This window comes from Curcuma longa, chromosome 12 (genome assembly GCF_044706935.1).
Source record: "Curcuma longa cultivar G26 ecotype Majalengka, Jawa Barat chromosome 12, ITB_CL_G26_1.1, whole genome shotgun sequence".
NCBI lineage: Eukaryota > Viridiplantae > Streptophyta > Magnoliopsida > Zingiberales > Zingiberaceae > Curcuma > Curcuma longa.
In genome coordinates this window covers 1,302,050-1,320,377 of record NC_133872.1, presented here as the reverse complement: position 1 = coordinate 1,320,377, position 18,328 = coordinate 1,302,050, and the positions used below count along the sequence as shown (strand labels likewise).

The following is an 18,328-nucleotide window of genomic DNA, read 5'->3' as shown; positions in this document are numbered from 1 at the left end:
ATATGTCTACTAAAAAATATGATTCTGGACATACAAAACGTATGAAAAAAAGAAAAATAGAAGAATTTAATGAATCTCAAAAAGGTGCACTTGATAAATTTGTTATTAATAATAAAAATCAAAATTCAAAAAATAATATAATTGAAATTTTAAATGAAAAATCAATTGAATTAAAAGATAATACTAAAGAACAAAAAGAAATTTGTCTTAATTTAAACAAAGAAGATAATACTAATTCCGAAGAAAATAAATCAATAGATCTCAAAAATAATAATACTGATAAAACTATTATTCAAAATATATATGACCCAGCACAATGGAAAAATATAAATACAAATTTAATAGATTTATTAGTTGAAAAAGGTCCAATTAGAGAAACCTATAAATACCCAAATGATGAAAATTATAGACATTTTTCTATAATGCATTATATCCGAAAATTACCAAATGGAGAAAAACATGATAGAAGATGGTTAATATATTCAAAAGAATTAGATAAAGTATTTTACTTTTGTTGTAAATTATTTAGTAAAAAAATAATTACAATTCAATTAGCAAATGAAGGTTGTCGAGATTGAAAAAATCTTAATGCCAAGCTTAAAAGTCATGAAATAAGCAGTGAACATATTATAAATATGAATACTTGGTTTGATATTGAAATGAGATTACTTAAAAACAAAACTATCGACCATAATAACAATCATTTTAAAAAAAATTTCGCCTAGGACTCTCCGTGAGCTTGAGCCACCCCTGGTAATATATTTATCATTATGTAAAGTGTATTATACCCATTATTTTTATGGTTCAATCACCGGTCAGGATTTTATAGCTGTCGCCTTACGTGGCAGCGGACGGCACACGGTTTTTTCACTCTACCTGTGGGCTCTGACGTGCCTTTCTGTTCCCTAAACGAATAAGCCTACCGCTTCCTTTAACGTGAACTAACCGCTCACTTCCTGTTAACGGTAATCTACCTACGTCCGCCATTCCCCCGCTCTCCGATATAAATACCGACCCATCTCGCGCTTATTTCGAATCATCGATCGCTGAGTACGGTAATCGACGAAGGCAAGGATGCTAGGGATTTTCCACACCGCCGTGGCCCAGGCCCCGGAGGAGCTCCACAGCCCGGCCGTGCCGCCGAGTCTCGGCGCCTCCCCCCGGCGGCCTAAGAACCCAGACGACATTCTAAAGGACTTCCATGCCGCTCACTCCGGCCACTCCTTCTCCGCCACCTTCGCTGCTGGCGCCGCACTTTCCTTCGTTTCCGCTCAATCCCCTCGCACCTCCTTCCGCCAGAGGTAGGTAAAAGAGGAAAATTTTCGTTTTCCTGAGTTCAATTTCGTTTTTAGAGATCAAATTGAATGCTATGTTCAAGTTTCCGACTAAAGGTTGAATCTTGGATCGAAAAATCATATTTTACTTTCGGAATTCAACCGTATATTGTCTGCAACTATAATACAAGTTGAAATTGCCGCCGAAGAGGTTGATCGAACGAGAACGGAAATAAAAAGGGCGAAAAAAGAGATCTTTTGGAGATTATGTCGAACTTCTTTAGTGCAGTATTGTACGCACCTCATTTGCTGGGTCAGCGTTCCTGATAGCGTTCTTTGCGGTCTTGCAGGTTGTTCTGTGGCTTCGACGATGTATACTGTATGTTCGCGGGGAGTCTACACAACCTGAGCTCGCTAATTCGGCAGTACGGCCTGTGCAGCAAGACCACCAACGACGCCCTGCTGGTAATCGAAGCCTATCGCACACTGCGCGACCGCGGGCCTTACCCAGCGGACCAGGTCGTCAAGGACCTCGGTGGCTCCTTCGCCTTCATCGTCTACGACAACAAGGCCGGTACCGTCTTTGCCGCTCTGGTACATTTCCATAAACACCTTGATCGCCCTAGAAATAAATTGAGATTCTGCTTTTGAGGTCTCATCTCTTTCAGTTCTAACTCCAAAACAGAGCTCTGATGGAGGAGTACCTCTATTTTGGGGCATTGCGGCTGATGGATCCGTGGTGATCTGCGATGATCTGGACGTCGTCAAGGCGAGCTGTGGGAAATCATATGCTCCATTTCCGATTGGTATTCTTCGAATCAAGTTGTGAAATCTAAACCGAACACTGCTTGCTGTGGGGAAGCTTCAAGCTTGGGCTTGGTTTTATTGTGCAATGTTGCAGGGTGCATGTTCCACAGTGAGGGAGGGTTGAGGAGCTTCGAGCATCCGCTGAACAAGATGAAGGCGATGCCGAGGGTGGACAGCGAGGGGGTGATGTGCGGGGCGAGCTTCAAGGTGGACACTTATTCCAGGATCAACTCCATGCCCAGGGTTGGAAGCGCTGCGGACTGGACTTCATGGCAAGGATCTTGCTGAAACACGCTTGCAAATTTCTATAATAAGCCCTTAATTCGGAAAATCTCATATCGGGCACTGTACTTTTTGGTCACAAATATTTAGGAAAATACTGCAACGCATACGACCATTTTCTGATAAAAGACTTGGTTTAATCTGAAAAAGACAAACTGTAGGTAAAGTAAATAGCTGAGATTATCTATACCTTCTTGCACCCTGAGCATAATAACGCAAAGGGCGTGAGATACTCGATTGAACAAATAGGGAAAATCATAAAACTAATGATAAGGAAAGGAATCAGCCGTAATTAACACCACACAGAATTCACAATCGAGATTGCATTCCTTCTTAAACTTGACGCGCAGGAATCATGCCTTTTTCATTCAATAAGATGCTTAAATTGAACAAAATGTTGCGTGGATTGCCAGAATTGATACCATAGCATTTAATAATGGCAAAACCCAGATACAAGTTGTCTACATAATACGGCTACATTGGCAAAACAGCAGCTAACCATAGCCTTGGCTCTCCTGATTCACGGAGCTAAAGCCAGAGAAATTCCCCATGTTGAGTTGCTGCGGCATCTGTAAAGGCAGTGGAGGTGGTGGTGGAAGTGGCATTTGCAATGATCCTGGTTGCTGAAGCTGAGCATAGATACCTTTGCTGCTGTCATTATTGGCAGATGAAACACCTTGGAACTTTGAGTCCTGGCCAATATGAGGTTGATTCAGCAGCCATCCTCCAGAGATCTGATTGTTTCCATGTGCATCAGTTACATTCACGAATCCTTGTAGACTCCCTTGAGTTAGCATGAGTGAAGGATCCAGAGGTACAACCATCTGACCAGTAACCCAAGGCCGTTGAGCATTGCCTGCAAAAGTCGCGATCCCTGTTGGACCAGGTGAAAAACCCAGTACTGATCCTTGTGCAGGCCCACCTGCCTGCAATTGTTCTGGGCGAAAAGTTTCATATGGGACGCTGTAATATTGCTGAGAGCCATCTACCGAAACAGGATAACTAAATGCTGTTGGGGGAATCATGGCCTGGTTAAGGTTCACAGGTAGTTGATAGTTTGGCGGCATGGGTGGTTGCGAAGGATTCAATGCATGCTTGTCAGCAAGGGATTGATCCGAGACTTGTTGACTCTGAGAACCAGCCTGTGTCATGTAACCTTGAGATTGATTCATCCACGCATTGGACTTATCAGAGCCTAGAGGAAGGTTATTCTCAAACAGCATGGATGTTGGAGGCGCTGGCATCATTGAGGAAGAATAATCAGCAGACTGGTGGTGTTGAGCAAGTTCATCTCGATCATGTGGCTGCAAATTTGTACTGGATGAGAACCCTGGCTTGGGTGGGGCACGTGCAGTGGATGTCTCTTGCAGCATTGATTGTTTATGAGTGTCTGTGGATGAGGCTCTGGCCTCCTTCTCAGAGCCATCTTCTTTCTTGGTATTGGATTGAATAAGATCAGAATGAATTTCATGGATATGAGTCACAAAATCAGCTTGTTTAATGAAGGATTTGAAACAGTGAGGAGCAGCACATATAAATATACCCTCCATCATTTTTATGGACTGGATCTTCTGAATACGTTCATCACAGCTAAAAAACATAAGATAGCAAGAACATCAAACAAAATCATGGGAAAAATTCAAGGGGTACTAAGAACATAGTATGCAACCAATGAAGCCAATCAGAGGAATTTTTTTTTCATTAATATTTTTTACTGTGAGAGATTTCTCTCATCTAGGGCAGAAACCCAACCCTTCCTATTTCCAAGTGAATGTTCAAAATCCAAAAACCAACGAGGATATGCCTGATACTGTATTAAAGATGGAGCAGTTGGATGTTCATATCTATCCAACAAGGGAAGTTCAAAGTGCAGATACAATTAGCTGCAGAGAAACTTCAATACTAAAGCATGCTATAAGAACAGAAAAATCTATCAAGTTGCAAGTTTTGTAGGCCCTCCATTTCAGTATACTTATATAGTTCAGGATATAACAATTCTAAAAAAAGAGCCATAGTAATAGAATATTAGGCAAAACAAATATTTAGAAACAATCATACTAGTAAGCAAAATAATTAAGGGTCAGGATCCAAAAGAACAACAAAAAGCCAGTTAAACTTTATTACCAAGAAACCACAAGAATAAACTGCATCCACCAGTGACAATAAAATTCCAGCAGAAAATACTTCACATCGGAAGCATTTACATAGATTAGGAAACCATTCAGCTTTTTGATGCATGGCCACCACTGAGTGACTCGTCCAATAAAAAAAAGCTAGTTGCAAATTAGGTTTATGGTCCAAAGTTGAACACTGATGATAGTGAGGGAAAACAATCAAGTAGGTACAATCAAATCTCTAATTAGATGCAAGAAAAATTTTAATACTGAAAAGACATAAACGGCTCCAAGTATAGATGATTGATGAAAAAAATGCTGAGCAAAGAATGAGTTCTTACAGGTAGCAGCTAGCATCACTTCTTGCACATGTCAAACAAAAAGCATGTTCACATGGTGCCTGCACACATTTTAGAAGAATTACAAATGAAACATATTAAGCCAAAGACAAAATAGGTGCACCTCAACAGAAGGTTAATCCATCGGGCACACACATCATAGTTAATGAGAAAAATGAATGCAAGAGATAATGAATGACATCTATAACCATGAAGCCTACATCTAAAATTTGAATGGTCAAATTTCTGCCCGAAAATAGAATAGATTTATGCAGTGAAATGCACAACTCCAGATACTTGTTGGATGACGAGTACCAGAGAAAATATTTGAATGCCAGCAGTGAAAGCAGAAAAATTGACAAAAAAAACCAGCATGAATTCCAGAATAATGTAAACCATCACACTACATAGATTCTTCACACACAGGATACAATGTTTGAGATTTCTAGAGGTTTCACCATTGAGTAGAATGACAATAAAGGAGCTTTTACAGTCCTAAAATTCATAAAACAATTGTTTATTTGCATATGTACAAGAGATGATAAGTAACTGATATTCAGTTATCTGTATCCTTGGATTCACCTTGAGAACACAATAAATCAAATCAAGTGAATATAGTTGTATGAAGCAAATATGTAGACAGTTTCACAAAATTTCTTGTGATTAGGAATTTGTAGAGAAATGGAAAGACGGACCAGTGATAACCATTTCAAGCTAGTATATTCCAAAACTGCAGATGAAGGCCTTGTTCTAAAACACAGCTTAGGTGGCTGCCTAGGCAATCACCTAGGTAGTTTTGATAAGGAGTCACTTCTATTGGCTAGGCAACCCCTATTTGGTGTCCTTTTTAAAAAGCTACATAGGAAGCCTAAGCAGGTCCAGGGAAAAGTTGTTGGTTCATTCAATATTAGTTATTTTATCTATATTTCGATATTGTAGCATGGAACTAATTATGAACTAGATATGTAGTCTCTTAAAATTTGAATCTATAATATAAATTATTATATTTTATATTTTGTTGGTTGCAATGTGAAATATTAAATGTTCCATTGTTGGGTGTTTAATAATTACTTATAAATTACGACTTATTTATTTGTAATTATAAACTTGTTTTGTTTTCTGTTATAGTTGTTACATATAATATATAATATTAGTGATTCTTAATTTAATATATTTCTCTTTTTTGTTATAACATTCTAATGTTGACCACCTAAGCGCTAAGCAGCTGACCTACCACCTATCACTTGGAACTGCCTTTTAATCCCTTGAATGGAGGCCATGTATATTGAAATTTACTCATAAGAAATGAAAGAACATGGCTAATCATGTAACAGAGGAAGATCAAGTCTTCCAACTAGCACTGATATGAGGGCCTGATTGCAGAGATGATTATGACCTCACAAAGAACCATAGGCCAGTGTTTACATCTGCTACTCAAATAATCATGAACCGGCTGAGGCTTATGAAATGGCCACATACATGGGTGAACGAAATGGAGTTTAACCAGAAAGCTTAAGTGGGTCACATCTCTTAATTGGACACGAGCTGTGGCTTGCAAAGGAGAGCATCATCATACAGAAGTAGTCACATTCACAGAGATATTCAAACAAAAAAGCATTAATTCTGAACTATGACTCAGGAAGTTTTTTTGCGGGAGGACCAAACTGTCCTAAAGTTTGTAAAGAGCGCCTACCAATTTCCCATCTGACTTAACACAGTTTGATTGTGCCAATAGCGTGGATTATTTGATTTGATGTAATGTTGTATAATGCAGAGGCATCATCTAGTTACATTAATACATCTTGTTCAAGCTCACTCCAACGAGCTTAATACTCCTCTCTCCATCTTTGATCTTGCTTAGCTCCCACTGTAGGTCTCAACAAGAAGAGGAATAAATCTAAACAGAAGTCCATGTCGTTGAGTCTTGAGTAATTTGATAATAGTAGCCCTTTGCACATGGTCACGATCTTTGTTTCAAAAGCATAAAGTAGATTTAGAGCACTTCAACCTAAGAATCATCTGAACTCAGATTGATGCTTTGGTGTGATAGTAATGGTAATAAATTCATCTTATTGCAACACTACAACCTGGTTGATTGGTTGAATTCTTACAAGTTAGGTCAAAGAGGAAACAGAGATGGAAAGGAAGGATTTAGGTCACATAAGACTTCCTACTTCTATATTATGATTGCTTCAACAATCTGATCATCCTTGAAAACCATAGCTGACATGCCATTAGGACATGCAGATCCGTTCTTCCAGCCTTTTGGTGCAAAGAATATTTTGTCTATGTGATTGTGTCCTCTCATGAATCGAAATCAAATAGCAACCTAGTTGATACACAGGATCTTTCTGCATGACATGAGGCACCGTATTCCGCTATTGGTCAAAAATAAATTACGCACAAGTCTGGGATCCACAACACAGTATCCTCTCTTTGTTCCAAAGGGGCAAAATCTTTACTTCCAATCTCAAATCTTAACTTAATTTCGAGAACATTTCCTCCCACGAGTTATTCAATGCACAGGACAAGTTCCTTCTCAAGAAAATCTAACGTCGGTAAGTAAAAGGAGACCGAAATCAAGGACTTCTTTCGGTCATATTTACGAGGCCGCCAGAAAGAAATAAAAGAATAAATAAACCTATCCTATTAGATTGATGCAACATACAGACGAAAAAAAAAAGTAGAGGAAAGGGGAAGCCTCACCAAGCAGCCGTATATGGCGATCGGAAAATCGCAGCGGACGCAGAAGTGGACCCGATCACCGAGGCTTCTTCGGGAACGACGGCCAACCGCCCGAACAACGGCGGCAGAGGAGGTAACGGCGCCGACGCTCTTAGCCACCGGGAGATCAGAGATGACGAGATGGTCGGGGCACGCAACCGTATCAAACGTAGGGTGGATCTTACTAGACAAGCAATAGCTCCTAGGATTGCAGAACATTTTAATGATGTGTCTCGTAAGATTTTACATCGTCTTAATGATCTGGCTAAGGTAATTATGGTTTTGGTCTTGTGAATTGTGTTTGATATAAATATCACCTAAGTGTGGATTATTATAGGACGAGAAACTAGAGCCTTTGAAAAATCCAACCAATAATCTTTGCATCCGGTTGTTGAATCGAAATCTTGCTAGAAAAAGTAAACTTCATAAAGAACAAAATGAATCAAAGGTAGATGCATTGTTCTTGATGCCTTCACTTCCCCCGGCTGATTTATTTTGTTAGATTTAATGTATCTTTAAATTTCAATTTAAGGGATGAACCTCTCCACTTTTTTTTTTTAAACCCTTTTCTATTGCTTTATAAATTTTCTACATGTTATTTGTGATTACAGAATATGGATCTTGTAAATAGACAAGAGGATACATGTCCAATTGAGGAGCTTTTGGAATTTATTATTGGGAAAGACAAAGGTGTTGTGAGTATATTTTTGTTGTATTTCTAAGAGTTTTTAATCATTCTGTGTTATGATCCTTATAATTTCTCTGCAAACTTATCTCCTTTTGCTTACTACAAATCCTTGAATGATAAGGGAACTAATTTTCCTTCACTTCTTTCTGTTTCTATTTTCTCTTCTCTTCATTCCTTCATATCCCTTTTTCCTCTTTCTATTTTTATGCCCTTCCTTTTCCTTTTCTCTTGTTTTCTTTTAGTCAAGTTATGGTTGATCAAGATTATCAGGATTACCATCCTACTTGGGAACCGGGAGAGATTCATTGGTTAGATTGTAGGATTGGAAGTTTCTACAATTTCATGGAATTATTATGTAGAAGTATATTTCATATTTATAATTTATCACATGTATTAATCTTGAATATGTAGTATTCATAATTTAGCACATTACTTTTTCCATATAATAAATATACGAACAACATAATGTTATTCTTAAAGTGTTTAATCTTTTTATATACCTAATAGCAACTCCTATAAGATGAATTATAATTATAAAATGACTAACAATGAAAAAAAATTATTTTTATAATCAAGATTTAAAATTTTATTCCGAGCCATTCTGAATCGGAGTTTTCCTCCTCGATCAGATTGAAATAATCAACTGGTGTTGATTTATGATGCTGCTTGCACTGTGTAGAAAGGATTATGAACCTCTCGAAGAAGGGATTGTCACATCCCCGATGTAAGAGAACCACGAGGAGGAATAGTTTCCTGTCTCCACAGAGAGAAATCACTTGACAACCTCACTAATTATTAGCGAATCATGAGGATTGATTAGCAACCACATTTGCTGTCGTTGATATGTTGGCTGTTGTCGAATCACAATGAGGAATCATGAGGAAGAAAGTTTTCTATTCTTCACTATGCCGGTGTTGTTCTACATTTCGACACTATACCAGGAATGACAAGTCTCCATTGTGCCAGACAACATGATTCTAATCCATGCTTCGAAGTTAAAAGGATTCTCATATTTTATATAAAAAATTCCTAAATGAATATAATACTAAGACAAATGTCAACTTCTAGTAAATATCAATCTTTAAATTTTCTAAATGAATGTAAATATGTTGCATCTAATCAAGATTGTTGGGTCAAGATCTTATATAGGATGATAAGGGAGCAAAGGATCACAATGTAGATTCCTAAGATCCCTGTTTGATTTAGATCCTGCCTGAGAATTGGATTTGCAAGTCAGATTGTCTCATAGATGATAAGATCCAGATCACTGTCCTGACTACCATGGTTATGATTTTTTTGATGTTGAAGTTGGTTTTATTGATGTTTTTGTAAAGTAATAATACTGATTGTTGGCTATCTTTCAGGGCAAATTTCTTAAATAATGGAAACAATTGTTGTTAGCTTTATATGCTTGTATATCTTTAACAGCATTTGAAACTTTGAATGTATATATGACTGTCACTTCTATCTCAAGCAAATAACGGTTAAAGATTTTTTTAGTTATTTTTGTGTTGTGTCGTGGGCTTCAACAGTTCTGGAACCACCAAGAACATGTAAATCTAAAAAGAAGAATAGGAGAAGAAAGAATGAAGCACAGAACTCTTCGATAAATAATTTAGATATGACAGACAATGAAGCACAGAGCTCTTCGGTAAATGATTTAGATATGACAGATAGACAGGTCCGTATAATTATCAATAGTCTCTTATGAAGTTGTGATGATGCAACTACTAGTTGTGTATAGTTGATGTGTTATGTATATAAAGATGCTAATCCTTTTAGCTTATACCTGAAAGTTGGTGATATTCTTCCTCATTACTCGGGATCGTAGTTGAATCCTGAGGAAGAATATCACCAACTTTCAGGTATAAGCTAAAAGGATTAGCATCTTTATATACATAACACATCAACTATACACAATTAGTAGTTGCATCATCACAAATTCATAAGAGACTACTGATATCAGCTAAAAGGATTACCATCTTTATATACATAACACATCAACTATACACAATTAGTAGTTGCATCATTACAAATTCATAAGAGACTACTGATAGTTATACGGGTCTGTCTATCTGTCATATCTAAATCATTTACCGAAGAGCTCTGTGCTTCATTGTCTGTCATATCTAAATCATTTACCGAAAAGTTCTGTGCTTCATTCTTTCTTCTCCTATCCTTCTTTTTAGATTTACATGTTCTTGGAGGTTCCAGAACTGTTGAAGCCCATGACACGACACAAAAATAACTAAAAAAATCTTTAACCGTTATTTGCTTGGAGATAGAAGTGACAGTCATATATACATTCAAAATTCCAAATGCTGTTAAAGATATACAAGCATATAAAGCTAACAACAATTGTTTCCATTATTTAAGAAATTTGCCCTGAAAGATAGCCAACAATCAGTATTATTACTTTACAAAAACATCAATAAAACCAACCTCAACATCAAAAAAATCATAACCATGGTAGTCAAGACAGTGATCCGGATCTTACCATCTATGAGACAATCTGACTTGCAAATCCAATTCGCAGGCAGGATCTAAATCAAACAGGGATATTAGGAATCTACATTGTGATCCTTTGCTCCCTTATCATCCTATATAAGATCTTGACCCAACAATCTTGATTAGATGAAACATATTTACATTTATTTAGAAAATTTAAAGATTGATATTTACTAGAAGTTGACATTTGTCTTAGTATCATATTCATTTAGGAATTTTTTATATAAAATATGAGAATCCTTTTAACTTCGAAGCATGGATTAGAATCATGTTGTTTGACATAGCGGAGATTTGTCATTCCTGGTATAGTGTTAAAACGTAGACAACACCGGCATAGTGAAGAATTGAAAATGAGAATAGAAAACCTTCTTCCTCATGATTCCTCATTGTGATTCGACAACAGCCAACATATCAACGACAACAAATGTGGTTGCTAATCAATCCTCATGATTCGCTAACAATTAGTGAGGTTGTCAAGTGATTTCTCTCTGTGGAGACAGTAAACTATTCCTCCTCGTGGTTCTCTTGCATCGGTGATGTGACAATCCCTTCTTCGAGAGGTTCACAATCCTTTCTATATAGTGCAAGCAACATTATAAATCAGCACCAGTTGATTATTTCAATCTGATCAATGAGGAAAACTCCGATTCAGAATGGCTCGGAATAAAATTTTAAATCTTGATCATAAGAATAATTTTTTCATTGTTAGTCATTTTATAATTAAAATCCATCTTATAGGAGTTGCTATTAGGTATAGAAAAAGATTAAACACATTAAGAATAATATTATGTTGCTTATATATTTACTATATGGAAAAAATAATGTGCTAAATTATGAATACTACATATTCAAGGTTAATACATGTGATAAATTATAAATATGAAATATACTTCTACATAATAATTCCATGAAATTGTAGAAACTTCAATCCTACAATCTAACCAATGAATCTTTCCCTGTTCCCAAGTAGGAAGGTAATCCAGATAACCTTGATCAACCATAACTTGACCAAAAGAAAACAAGAGAAAAGGAAAAGGAAGGGCATAAAAATAGAAAGGGAAAAAAGGAATATGAAGGAATGAAGAAAAGAGAATAGAAAAAAAAGTGAAGGAAAATTAGTTCCCTTATCATTCAAGGATTTGTAGTAAGCAAAAGGAGATAAGTTTGCAGAGAAATTATAAGGATCATAACACAGAATGATTAAAAATTCTTAGAAATACAACAAAAATATACTCACAACACCTTTATCTTTCTCATTAATAAATTCCAAAAGCTCCTCAATTGGACGTGTATCCTCTTGTCTATTTACAAGATCCATATTCTGTAATGACAAATAACATGTAGAAAATTTATAAAGCAATAGAAAAGGATTTTTAAAAAAAAAGTGGAGAGGTTCATCCCTTAAATTGAAATTTAAGGATACATTAAATCTAACAAAATAAATCAGTCGAGGGAAGTGAAGGCATCAAGAACAATGCATCTACCTTCAATTCATTTTTTCTTTACAAATTTTCCTTTTTCTAGCAAGATTTTGATTTAACAACCGGATGCAAGGATTATTGGTTGGATTTTTCAAAGGCTCTAGTTTCCTCTCCTATAATAATCGACACTTAGGTGATATTTATATCAAACACACTTCACAAGACCAAAACCATAATTACCTTAGTCAGATTATCAAGAACACGTAAAATCTTACGAAACTCATCATTAAAATGTCCTGCAATCCTACGAGCTATTGCTTGGCTAGTAAGATCCACCAAAGGCCTCAGCTGAAGGGCATGGGCTGCTAAGAACAACTCCAACAAGCAATCGGTATCAATCTTTGCAAACTTCTCATCAAAGGATCTCCGCTCCTAAAATAACAAAATTTCCAAAATTCAATAAATTTCAAGATCTAATCACAGGAGAAAGCGAGTAAAATACATAATTAACAAATATGTTCAAATGATTCTGATGAAACACCATTTATGTTGCATGCTCCAAGGAAACAGAGAAGAAAAGACATGCAATGCTAGGTATCCAACCATATAAATGTTAAGCTTTCTCAAAATTTTGAGTTTAAAATTGTATCTCAAAACTATATTGTGAGATTGTCTAGAAAATCATTGGATGCCAAAAATATAATGTTGCAGTAAGTAGTTATGCATACATGTCTCTCATGTAAACATATTTGTTAGTTCTGTTGTCCAAATCACTTACTCATGTTATTATATCTTGAAATTTGTTCAATTTTGGCAATTTTAATTTTTTTAGGAGTGGATATCCTTTGATGAGAAATTTGTAAAGACCAATACTGATGGCTTGTTGGAGTTGGTCTCAGCAGCCCACAGACCCTCACTTTACTAGATCTTAGTTCCTGAGCATAGCTAACAGAAGGATATAGTAATATTATGATATTTCTGAGATTTTCCATGTTACTGATGATTTCACTGAGATAATTATGGTTTTGATGTAATGGAGTGTGTTTGATATAAATATCACTTAAGTGTGACTTTATTATCAGAGAAAAAAGCGGAATCTCTGAAAGATCCAACCAATAATAGAATCACAATTTTGCTAGAAAAAAAGTTTGAAAGAGTGAAAAGAATTAAAGCCAGTTGTGTTATTTTTAATGCTCTAACTACTCCCAGCTAATTCACTTTGTTAAATCAATGTGTCTTTAAATTTTTATCCAAGCAACAAAAATATTCACTCCTTTTTTTTTTGGCAAGACTTGTATTGCTTTATAATTTATCTAGATGTTATTTATGATAGCAAAACATGGATCTTCAAAATAAACAAGATCATAAATATCCAATTGAGGAACTTCTAGAACTTATTAATGGGAAAGGTAAGGGTGCTATAAGTAATTTTTTTCCCTTGTGTTTATAAGAGATTGTTGAGCTTTCTTAAAATTGTGAATGAAAATGGTATCTCAAAATTATGTTATCTAGAAAATTATTATATGCCAAAAATGGGATGTTGCGGTAACTAGTTATGCACTTAACTTACAAATAAATTAAATCCAAGAATAAAATATTCCAATTAATTAAGACAAGTGAAAAGGAATGTTTATATTAGGACCTAATGTAAATCAAACCAATACTATTCCATCAAGGTTGAAATCAGTTAATTTCTCATAACATGCTATTCCATCAAGAGTTTGGGATAAGTAGTTTCTGAAGGATTCATAAAACACAAAGAAATAAAAAGATTGTTCTTATATCAACTAGAACTAGCTTCATGTCAGAAAATGAACTTTTAAAATTAGATTTTACTGCTCTCAACAAATAACACCTATCAAATTATATTTCATGCTAAAGTAAAATATAAGAATTACAAGAAAGTATTAACCTTATCTGAATGTCCTGGAATTCGATGAAATCTCCAGTAATGGAGTATCAAACTCAGCATGGCTGGACTGACTTCTTCTGGCAAATGGATGGGATTATTCTCAGAGGAACCCTTGCCGGTCTCAAACATCTCTTGATGAATCATTGGGCACACTGTTGAAAATTCTTCTTCAACTTCTTGAATCGGCCCATTCTTTATTTTGATCCATATATAAGAAGTTTTAGCCTACTGGAATATAGTGAAATAAATGTACTTCCGTGGTATTTACAACTAACAGACACACCTTGATGCTTCCATTTTTGCATATACATATCAATTAAAGAATACATATGCACGAACACCGAAAGGTCCAGCACAAGAAAAACTAGGAAAATTATAATAAAATACAAGGAAAGTAACAAATAATTGCACAGATGAAAAATAATCTTTAGATATTTCTCAACAAGTTTGAAAAAGAATGTCAAACAAATACCTAATTTGCGATGAGTGCACTGCTGTTGGATGACATGTTATTCTTGGACCTAAAAAAGAGTAGAAAAAGAGAAATCCAAGAGGAAGGGCAAGATATTATGAAACTAGAGAATACAGATTATGGAAGATCCGGCCAAGCATCAAATCATTTTAAGCCTAATGCACCCTACTAAAAGATTTCCCTCCCGCCCCAACGTAAACAATTACTCAACTTAGGTTGCCTCGTCCCAATCACCTCCCACTGCTCAACAGAAAAAACAGAGAGAGAGAGGAGAATAAGTGACACCGGAGTGAATCGCCGGAGTAGGGTTCTTGGCGCCGAGCAAGCGAGGAAGCAACTGAGGAGGGAGGAAGGAAGAGGAGGGCCGGAGTAGGGTTCTTGGCGCCGAGCAAGCAAGGAAGCGACTGAGGAGGGAGGAAGGAAGAGGAGGGCCGGAGTAGGGTTGCTGCTGTGTCATGGAAATCTTCTAAACAAACCAAACAGCGATGCTAATTGGATATCTGAAGTAAAAGACTCTAAGTCTACAAGTGGATATTTATTCACTTTAGGAGGTGCTGCTGTGTCATGGAAATCTTCTAAACAAACCATAATAACTAGATCCACAATGGAGTCTGAGTTCGTAGCTCTTGACAAATGTGGTGAAGAGGCTGAATGGTTACGACAATTTTTAGAAGATATTCCTAAATGGCCGAAACCTGTGCCCGCAATATGCATACATTGTGACAGTCAGTCAGCAATTGGACGGGCACAAAGCCATTTGTATAATGGAAAGTCTAGACATATGCGTCGTAGACATAACACTATTAGACAACTACTCTCAACGGGAGTTATCACTATTGACTATGTAAAGTCAAAGGATAACCTAGCGGATCCACTAACCAAAGGGTTAAATAGAGAGTTAGTCGCGAGCTCATCTCGAAGGATGGGTTTGATGCCGATAGCAAATGTTGGTGCAAAAGAAACCCAACCTATGCAGACTGGAGATCCCAAGAACTAGGTTCAAAGGGACAACCTAACTGCACCGACTAAGGAACATCACTATGGGGGGAAATGACCCAATGAAACAGTGATAGGATGGAGGATAAGCACATGACTTTTAATGATCCAGTAGAGTAATGTGGAATACTCTTAAGTGATCACCTATGTGAGAAAGAAGTGGGGCCGCTTCGAAGAAATCTAGAAGGCACAAATCTTGAACCTTCTCACAGAACCAGGCGTGTTTATGGCCAAGAACGAACACACTCATGAGAACTGAATTACATCAGGGAAAGTCCTGTGTGAAATGTGTCAATGCTTATATGAATGGTCAATTGGTTCAAAGACATCGCGTCTACTAAATCAACCAATGAGCAAACATATTATCATAAGGGAAGGTTCAAAGGATAAAACCTACCTATCCTATGCCGGACTTTACTGCTAAAAGCTATCATATACCAGTTTCCATTCATGTGGGGAATTGTTGGAAATATGAATGGAAACAATGAATTGGAAGGATGGAGAAGACCCTCATATGGAGGAGTTTAGTCCCACATTGGTAGTTGAGGGGCAACTTGGTTGGTTTATATTGTATCACAAGCATTAATGTTGTGAACAAATGCAAGGGGAGAGGCTCTCTCACGCGTGGGTGCGCAGGGGGGTGCAAATCTAGGGCCCGGATTGCACTGCCCGCAAGGTAACTTGTGTGCGAGCGCGACCTGCGCGCGTCGAATGTCGGACCGGTCAGGGCATAATTTGCCCAAGCAGATGAACCAACATTTTGCCATTTCTTTCAATTTTTTGTAATGTTGGCTGCAGTGAAACGGACAAGAGTTATTACCTGGCGTTGAAACGGCCAGAGTTAATTAGACGTTTTGAATCAAGTCATCAATTCCACCATTAATCTCCAATTAATTGGAGATATGGTGCGAGGTTATAAAAGAGGCAGCGGGCAGCGATGGGAGAGATGAACAAGAGTCTTCTTGATCCCTCGCTTCCCTTTCCTCTGCTTCCCCAGTGATAGTTTTTGGTGTAATCGGTTCGCCGGTAACGATCTGTGCTTGATCGTCTTCCCGGTCCAGTCGTTGTATCCTGGGAAACAGACGTCCGTCGTGACCTCTAAGCACCGAAGGAGGGGACGAATTTGTTTTAAGGAAACTACATTAAACGCAGGCCTCGGCAACTCGGCTCGGCCATTCGGCAACTCGGCTCGGCCATTCGGCAGCTTGTCCATTCGGCAACTCGGCTCGGCCATTCGGCAGCTTGTCCATTCGACAACTCTGCTCGGCCATTCGGCAACTCGGCTCGGCCATTCGGCAGCTTGGTCATTCGGCAACTCGGCTCGGCCATTCGGCAACTCGGCTCGGCCATTCAGCAGCTTGTCCATTCGGCAACTCGGCTCGATCATTCGGCAGCTTGGCCATTCGGCAACTCGGCTCGGCCACTCGGCAACTCGGCTCAGCCATTCGGCAGCTTGGCCATTCGACAACTCGGGTCGGCCATTCGGCAACTCGGCTTGGCCACTCGGCAACTCGGCTCGGCCATTCGGCAACTCGGCCATTCTGCAACTCGGCTCGGCCATTCTGCAACTCTGCCCGGCAGTTCAGCAGCTCGGCCACTCGGCAGCTTGTCAACTCGGCTCGGCAGCTTGTCAACTCGGCTCGGTAGTCGACCATTCAGCTCTCTCCGGCAAAGTAGCTTGTAACAGTTTCCGACTAAAAGGTTGAATCTTGGATCGAAAAAAATCATATTTTACTTTCGGAATTCAACCATATATTGTCTGTAACTATAATACAAGTTGAAATTGCCGCCGAAGAGGTTGATCGAACGAGAACGGAAAAAAAAAGGGGCGAAAAAGAGATCATTTGGAGATTATGTCGAACTTCTTTAGTGCAGTATTGTACGCACCTCATTTGCTGGGTCAGCGTACCTGATAGCGTTCTTTGCGGTCTTGCAGGTTGTTCTGTGGCTTCGACGATGTGTACTGTATGTTCGTGGGGAGCCTACACAACCTGAGCTCGCTAATTCGGCAGTACGGCCTGTGCAGCAAGACCACCAACGACGCCCTGCTGGTAATCGAAGCCTATCGCACACTGCGCGACCGCGGGCCTTACCCCGCGGACCAGGTCGTCAAGGACCTCGGTGGCTCCTTCGCCTTCATCGTCTACGACAACAAGGCCAGTACCGTCTTTGCCGCTCTGGTACATTTCCACAAACACCTTGATCGCCCTAGAAACAAATTGAGATTCTGCTTTTGAGGTCTCATCTCTTTCAGTTCTAACTCCAAAACAGAGCTCGGATGGAGGAATACCTCTATTTTGGGGCATTGCGGCTGATGGATCCGTGGTGATCTGCGATGACCTGGACGTCGTCAAGGCGAGCTGTGGGAAATCATATGCTCCATTTCCGACCGGTATTCTTCGAATTAAGTTGTGAAATCTAAACCAAACACGGCTTGCTGTGGGGAAGCTTCAAGCTTGGGCTTGGTTTTATTGTGCAATGTTGCAGGGTGCATGTTCCACAGTGAGGGAGGGTTGAGGAGCTTCGAGCATCCGCTGAACAAGATGAAGGCGATGCCGAGGGTGGACAGCGAGGGGGTGATGTGCGGGGCGAGCTTCAAGGTGGACACTTATTCCAGGATCAACTCCATGCCCAGGGTTGGAAGCGCTGCGGACTGGACTTCATGGCAAGGATCTTGCTGAAACACGCTTGCAAATTTCTATAATAAGCCCTTAATTTGGAAAATCTCATATCGGGCACTGTACTTTTTGGTCACAAATATTTTGGAAAATACTGCAATGCATACGACCATT

The 18,328-nt window shown here is 38.4% G+C and overlaps 3 protein-coding genes across 5 annotated transcripts; 2 read left to right on the top strand and 1 right to left on the bottom strand.

Annotated features, from left to right (window-relative positions):
- Positions 1–1,074: 1,074 nt before the first annotated feature.
- LOC141843309 (stem-specific protein TSJT1-like) lies at positions 1,075–2,459 on the top strand. Its single transcript, XM_074731375.1, has 4 exons — positions 1,075–1,301; positions 1,625–1,868; positions 1,960–2,080; positions 2,176–2,459. The coding sequence occupies exons 1-4, from the start codon at positions 1,075–1,077 to the stop codon at positions 2,367–2,369; spliced, it is 786 nt and encodes a 261-aa protein (XP_074587476.1). The 3' UTR covers positions 2,370–2,459.
- A 254-nt stretch (positions 2,460–2,713) lies between these two features.
- On the bottom strand, positions 2,714–17,517 carry LOC141842901 (E3 ubiquitin-protein ligase HAKAI homolog). Of its 3 annotated transcripts, XM_074730885.1 has the most exons (4): positions 17,446–17,517; positions 14,069–14,296; positions 4,819–4,877; positions 2,714–3,953 (listed from the first exon to the last, which is right to left on the bottom strand). In XM_074730885.1, the coding sequence occupies exons 2-4, from the start codon at positions 14,210–14,212 to the stop codon at positions 2,858–2,860; spliced, it is 1,299 nt and encodes a 432-aa protein (XP_074586986.1). In that variant the 5' UTR covers positions 14,213–14,296; positions 17,446–17,517; the 3' UTR covers positions 2,714–2,857. The 3 variants fall into 3 exon arrangements, with proteins under 3 accessions (XP_074586986.1, XP_074586987.1, XP_074586985.1); XM_074730886.1 differs by lacking the exon at positions 17,446–17,517 and having other exon boundaries at positions 14,069–14,683; XM_074730884.1 differs by lacking the exons at positions 14,069–14,296; positions 17,446–17,517 and adding an exon at positions 7,522–10,257.
- On the top strand, positions 15,145–18,304 carry LOC141843399 (asparagine synthetase [glutamine-hydrolyzing] 1-like). Its single transcript, XM_074731470.1, has 4 exons — positions 15,145–15,237; positions 17,453–17,716; positions 17,808–17,928; positions 18,024–18,304. The coding sequence occupies exons 1-4, from the start codon at positions 15,145–15,147 to the stop codon at positions 18,215–18,217; spliced, it is 672 nt and encodes a 223-aa protein (XP_074587571.1). The 3' UTR covers positions 18,218–18,304.
- The last annotated feature ends 24 nt before the right edge of the window (positions 18,305–18,328 follow it).

What these genes read in the sequence shown, in the direction of transcription:
- LOC141843309 (XM_074731375.1), top strand. Translation starts at nt 1,075, where the DNA reads ATGCTAGGGATTTTCCACACCGCCGTGGCCCAGGCCCCGGAGGAGCTC. An exon ending in CGCACCTCCTTCCGCCAGAG is followed by an intron (nt 1,302 to 1,624) that starts GTAGGTAAAAGA and finishes GCGGTCTTGCAG; the next exon opens with GTTGTTCTGTGGCTTCGACG. An exon ending in ATATGCTCCATTTCCGATTG is followed by an intron (nt 2,081 to 2,175) that starts GTATTCTTCGAA and finishes GCAATGTTGCAG; the next exon opens with GGTGCATGTTCCACAGTGAG.
- LOC141842901 (XM_074730884.1), bottom strand. Translation starts at nt 7,758, where the DNA reads ATGTTCTGCAATCCTAGGAGCTATTGCTTGTCTAGTAAGATCCACCCT. An exon ending in TCGCCATATACGGCTGCTTG is followed by an intron (nt 4,878 to 7,521) that starts GTGAGGCTTCCC and finishes AAATGTGTGCAG; the next exon opens with GCACCATGTGAACATGCTTT. An exon ending in AGTGATGCTAGCTGCTACCT is followed by an intron (nt 3,954 to 4,818) that starts GTAAGAACTCAT and finishes TATGTTTTTTAG; the next exon opens with CTGTGATGAACGTATTCAGA.
- LOC141843399 (XM_074731470.1), top strand. Translation starts at nt 15,145, where the DNA reads ATGGAGTCTGAGTTCGTAGCTCTTGACAAATGTGGTGAAGAGGCTGAA. An exon ending in GTACCGTCTTTGCCGCTCTG is followed by an intron (nt 17,717 to 17,807) that starts GTACATTTCCAC and finishes ACTCCAAAACAG; the next exon opens with AGCTCGGATGGAGGAATACC. An exon ending in ATATGCTCCATTTCCGACCG is followed by an intron (nt 17,929 to 18,023) that starts GTATTCTTCGAA and finishes GCAATGTTGCAG; the next exon opens with GGTGCATGTTCCACAGTGAG.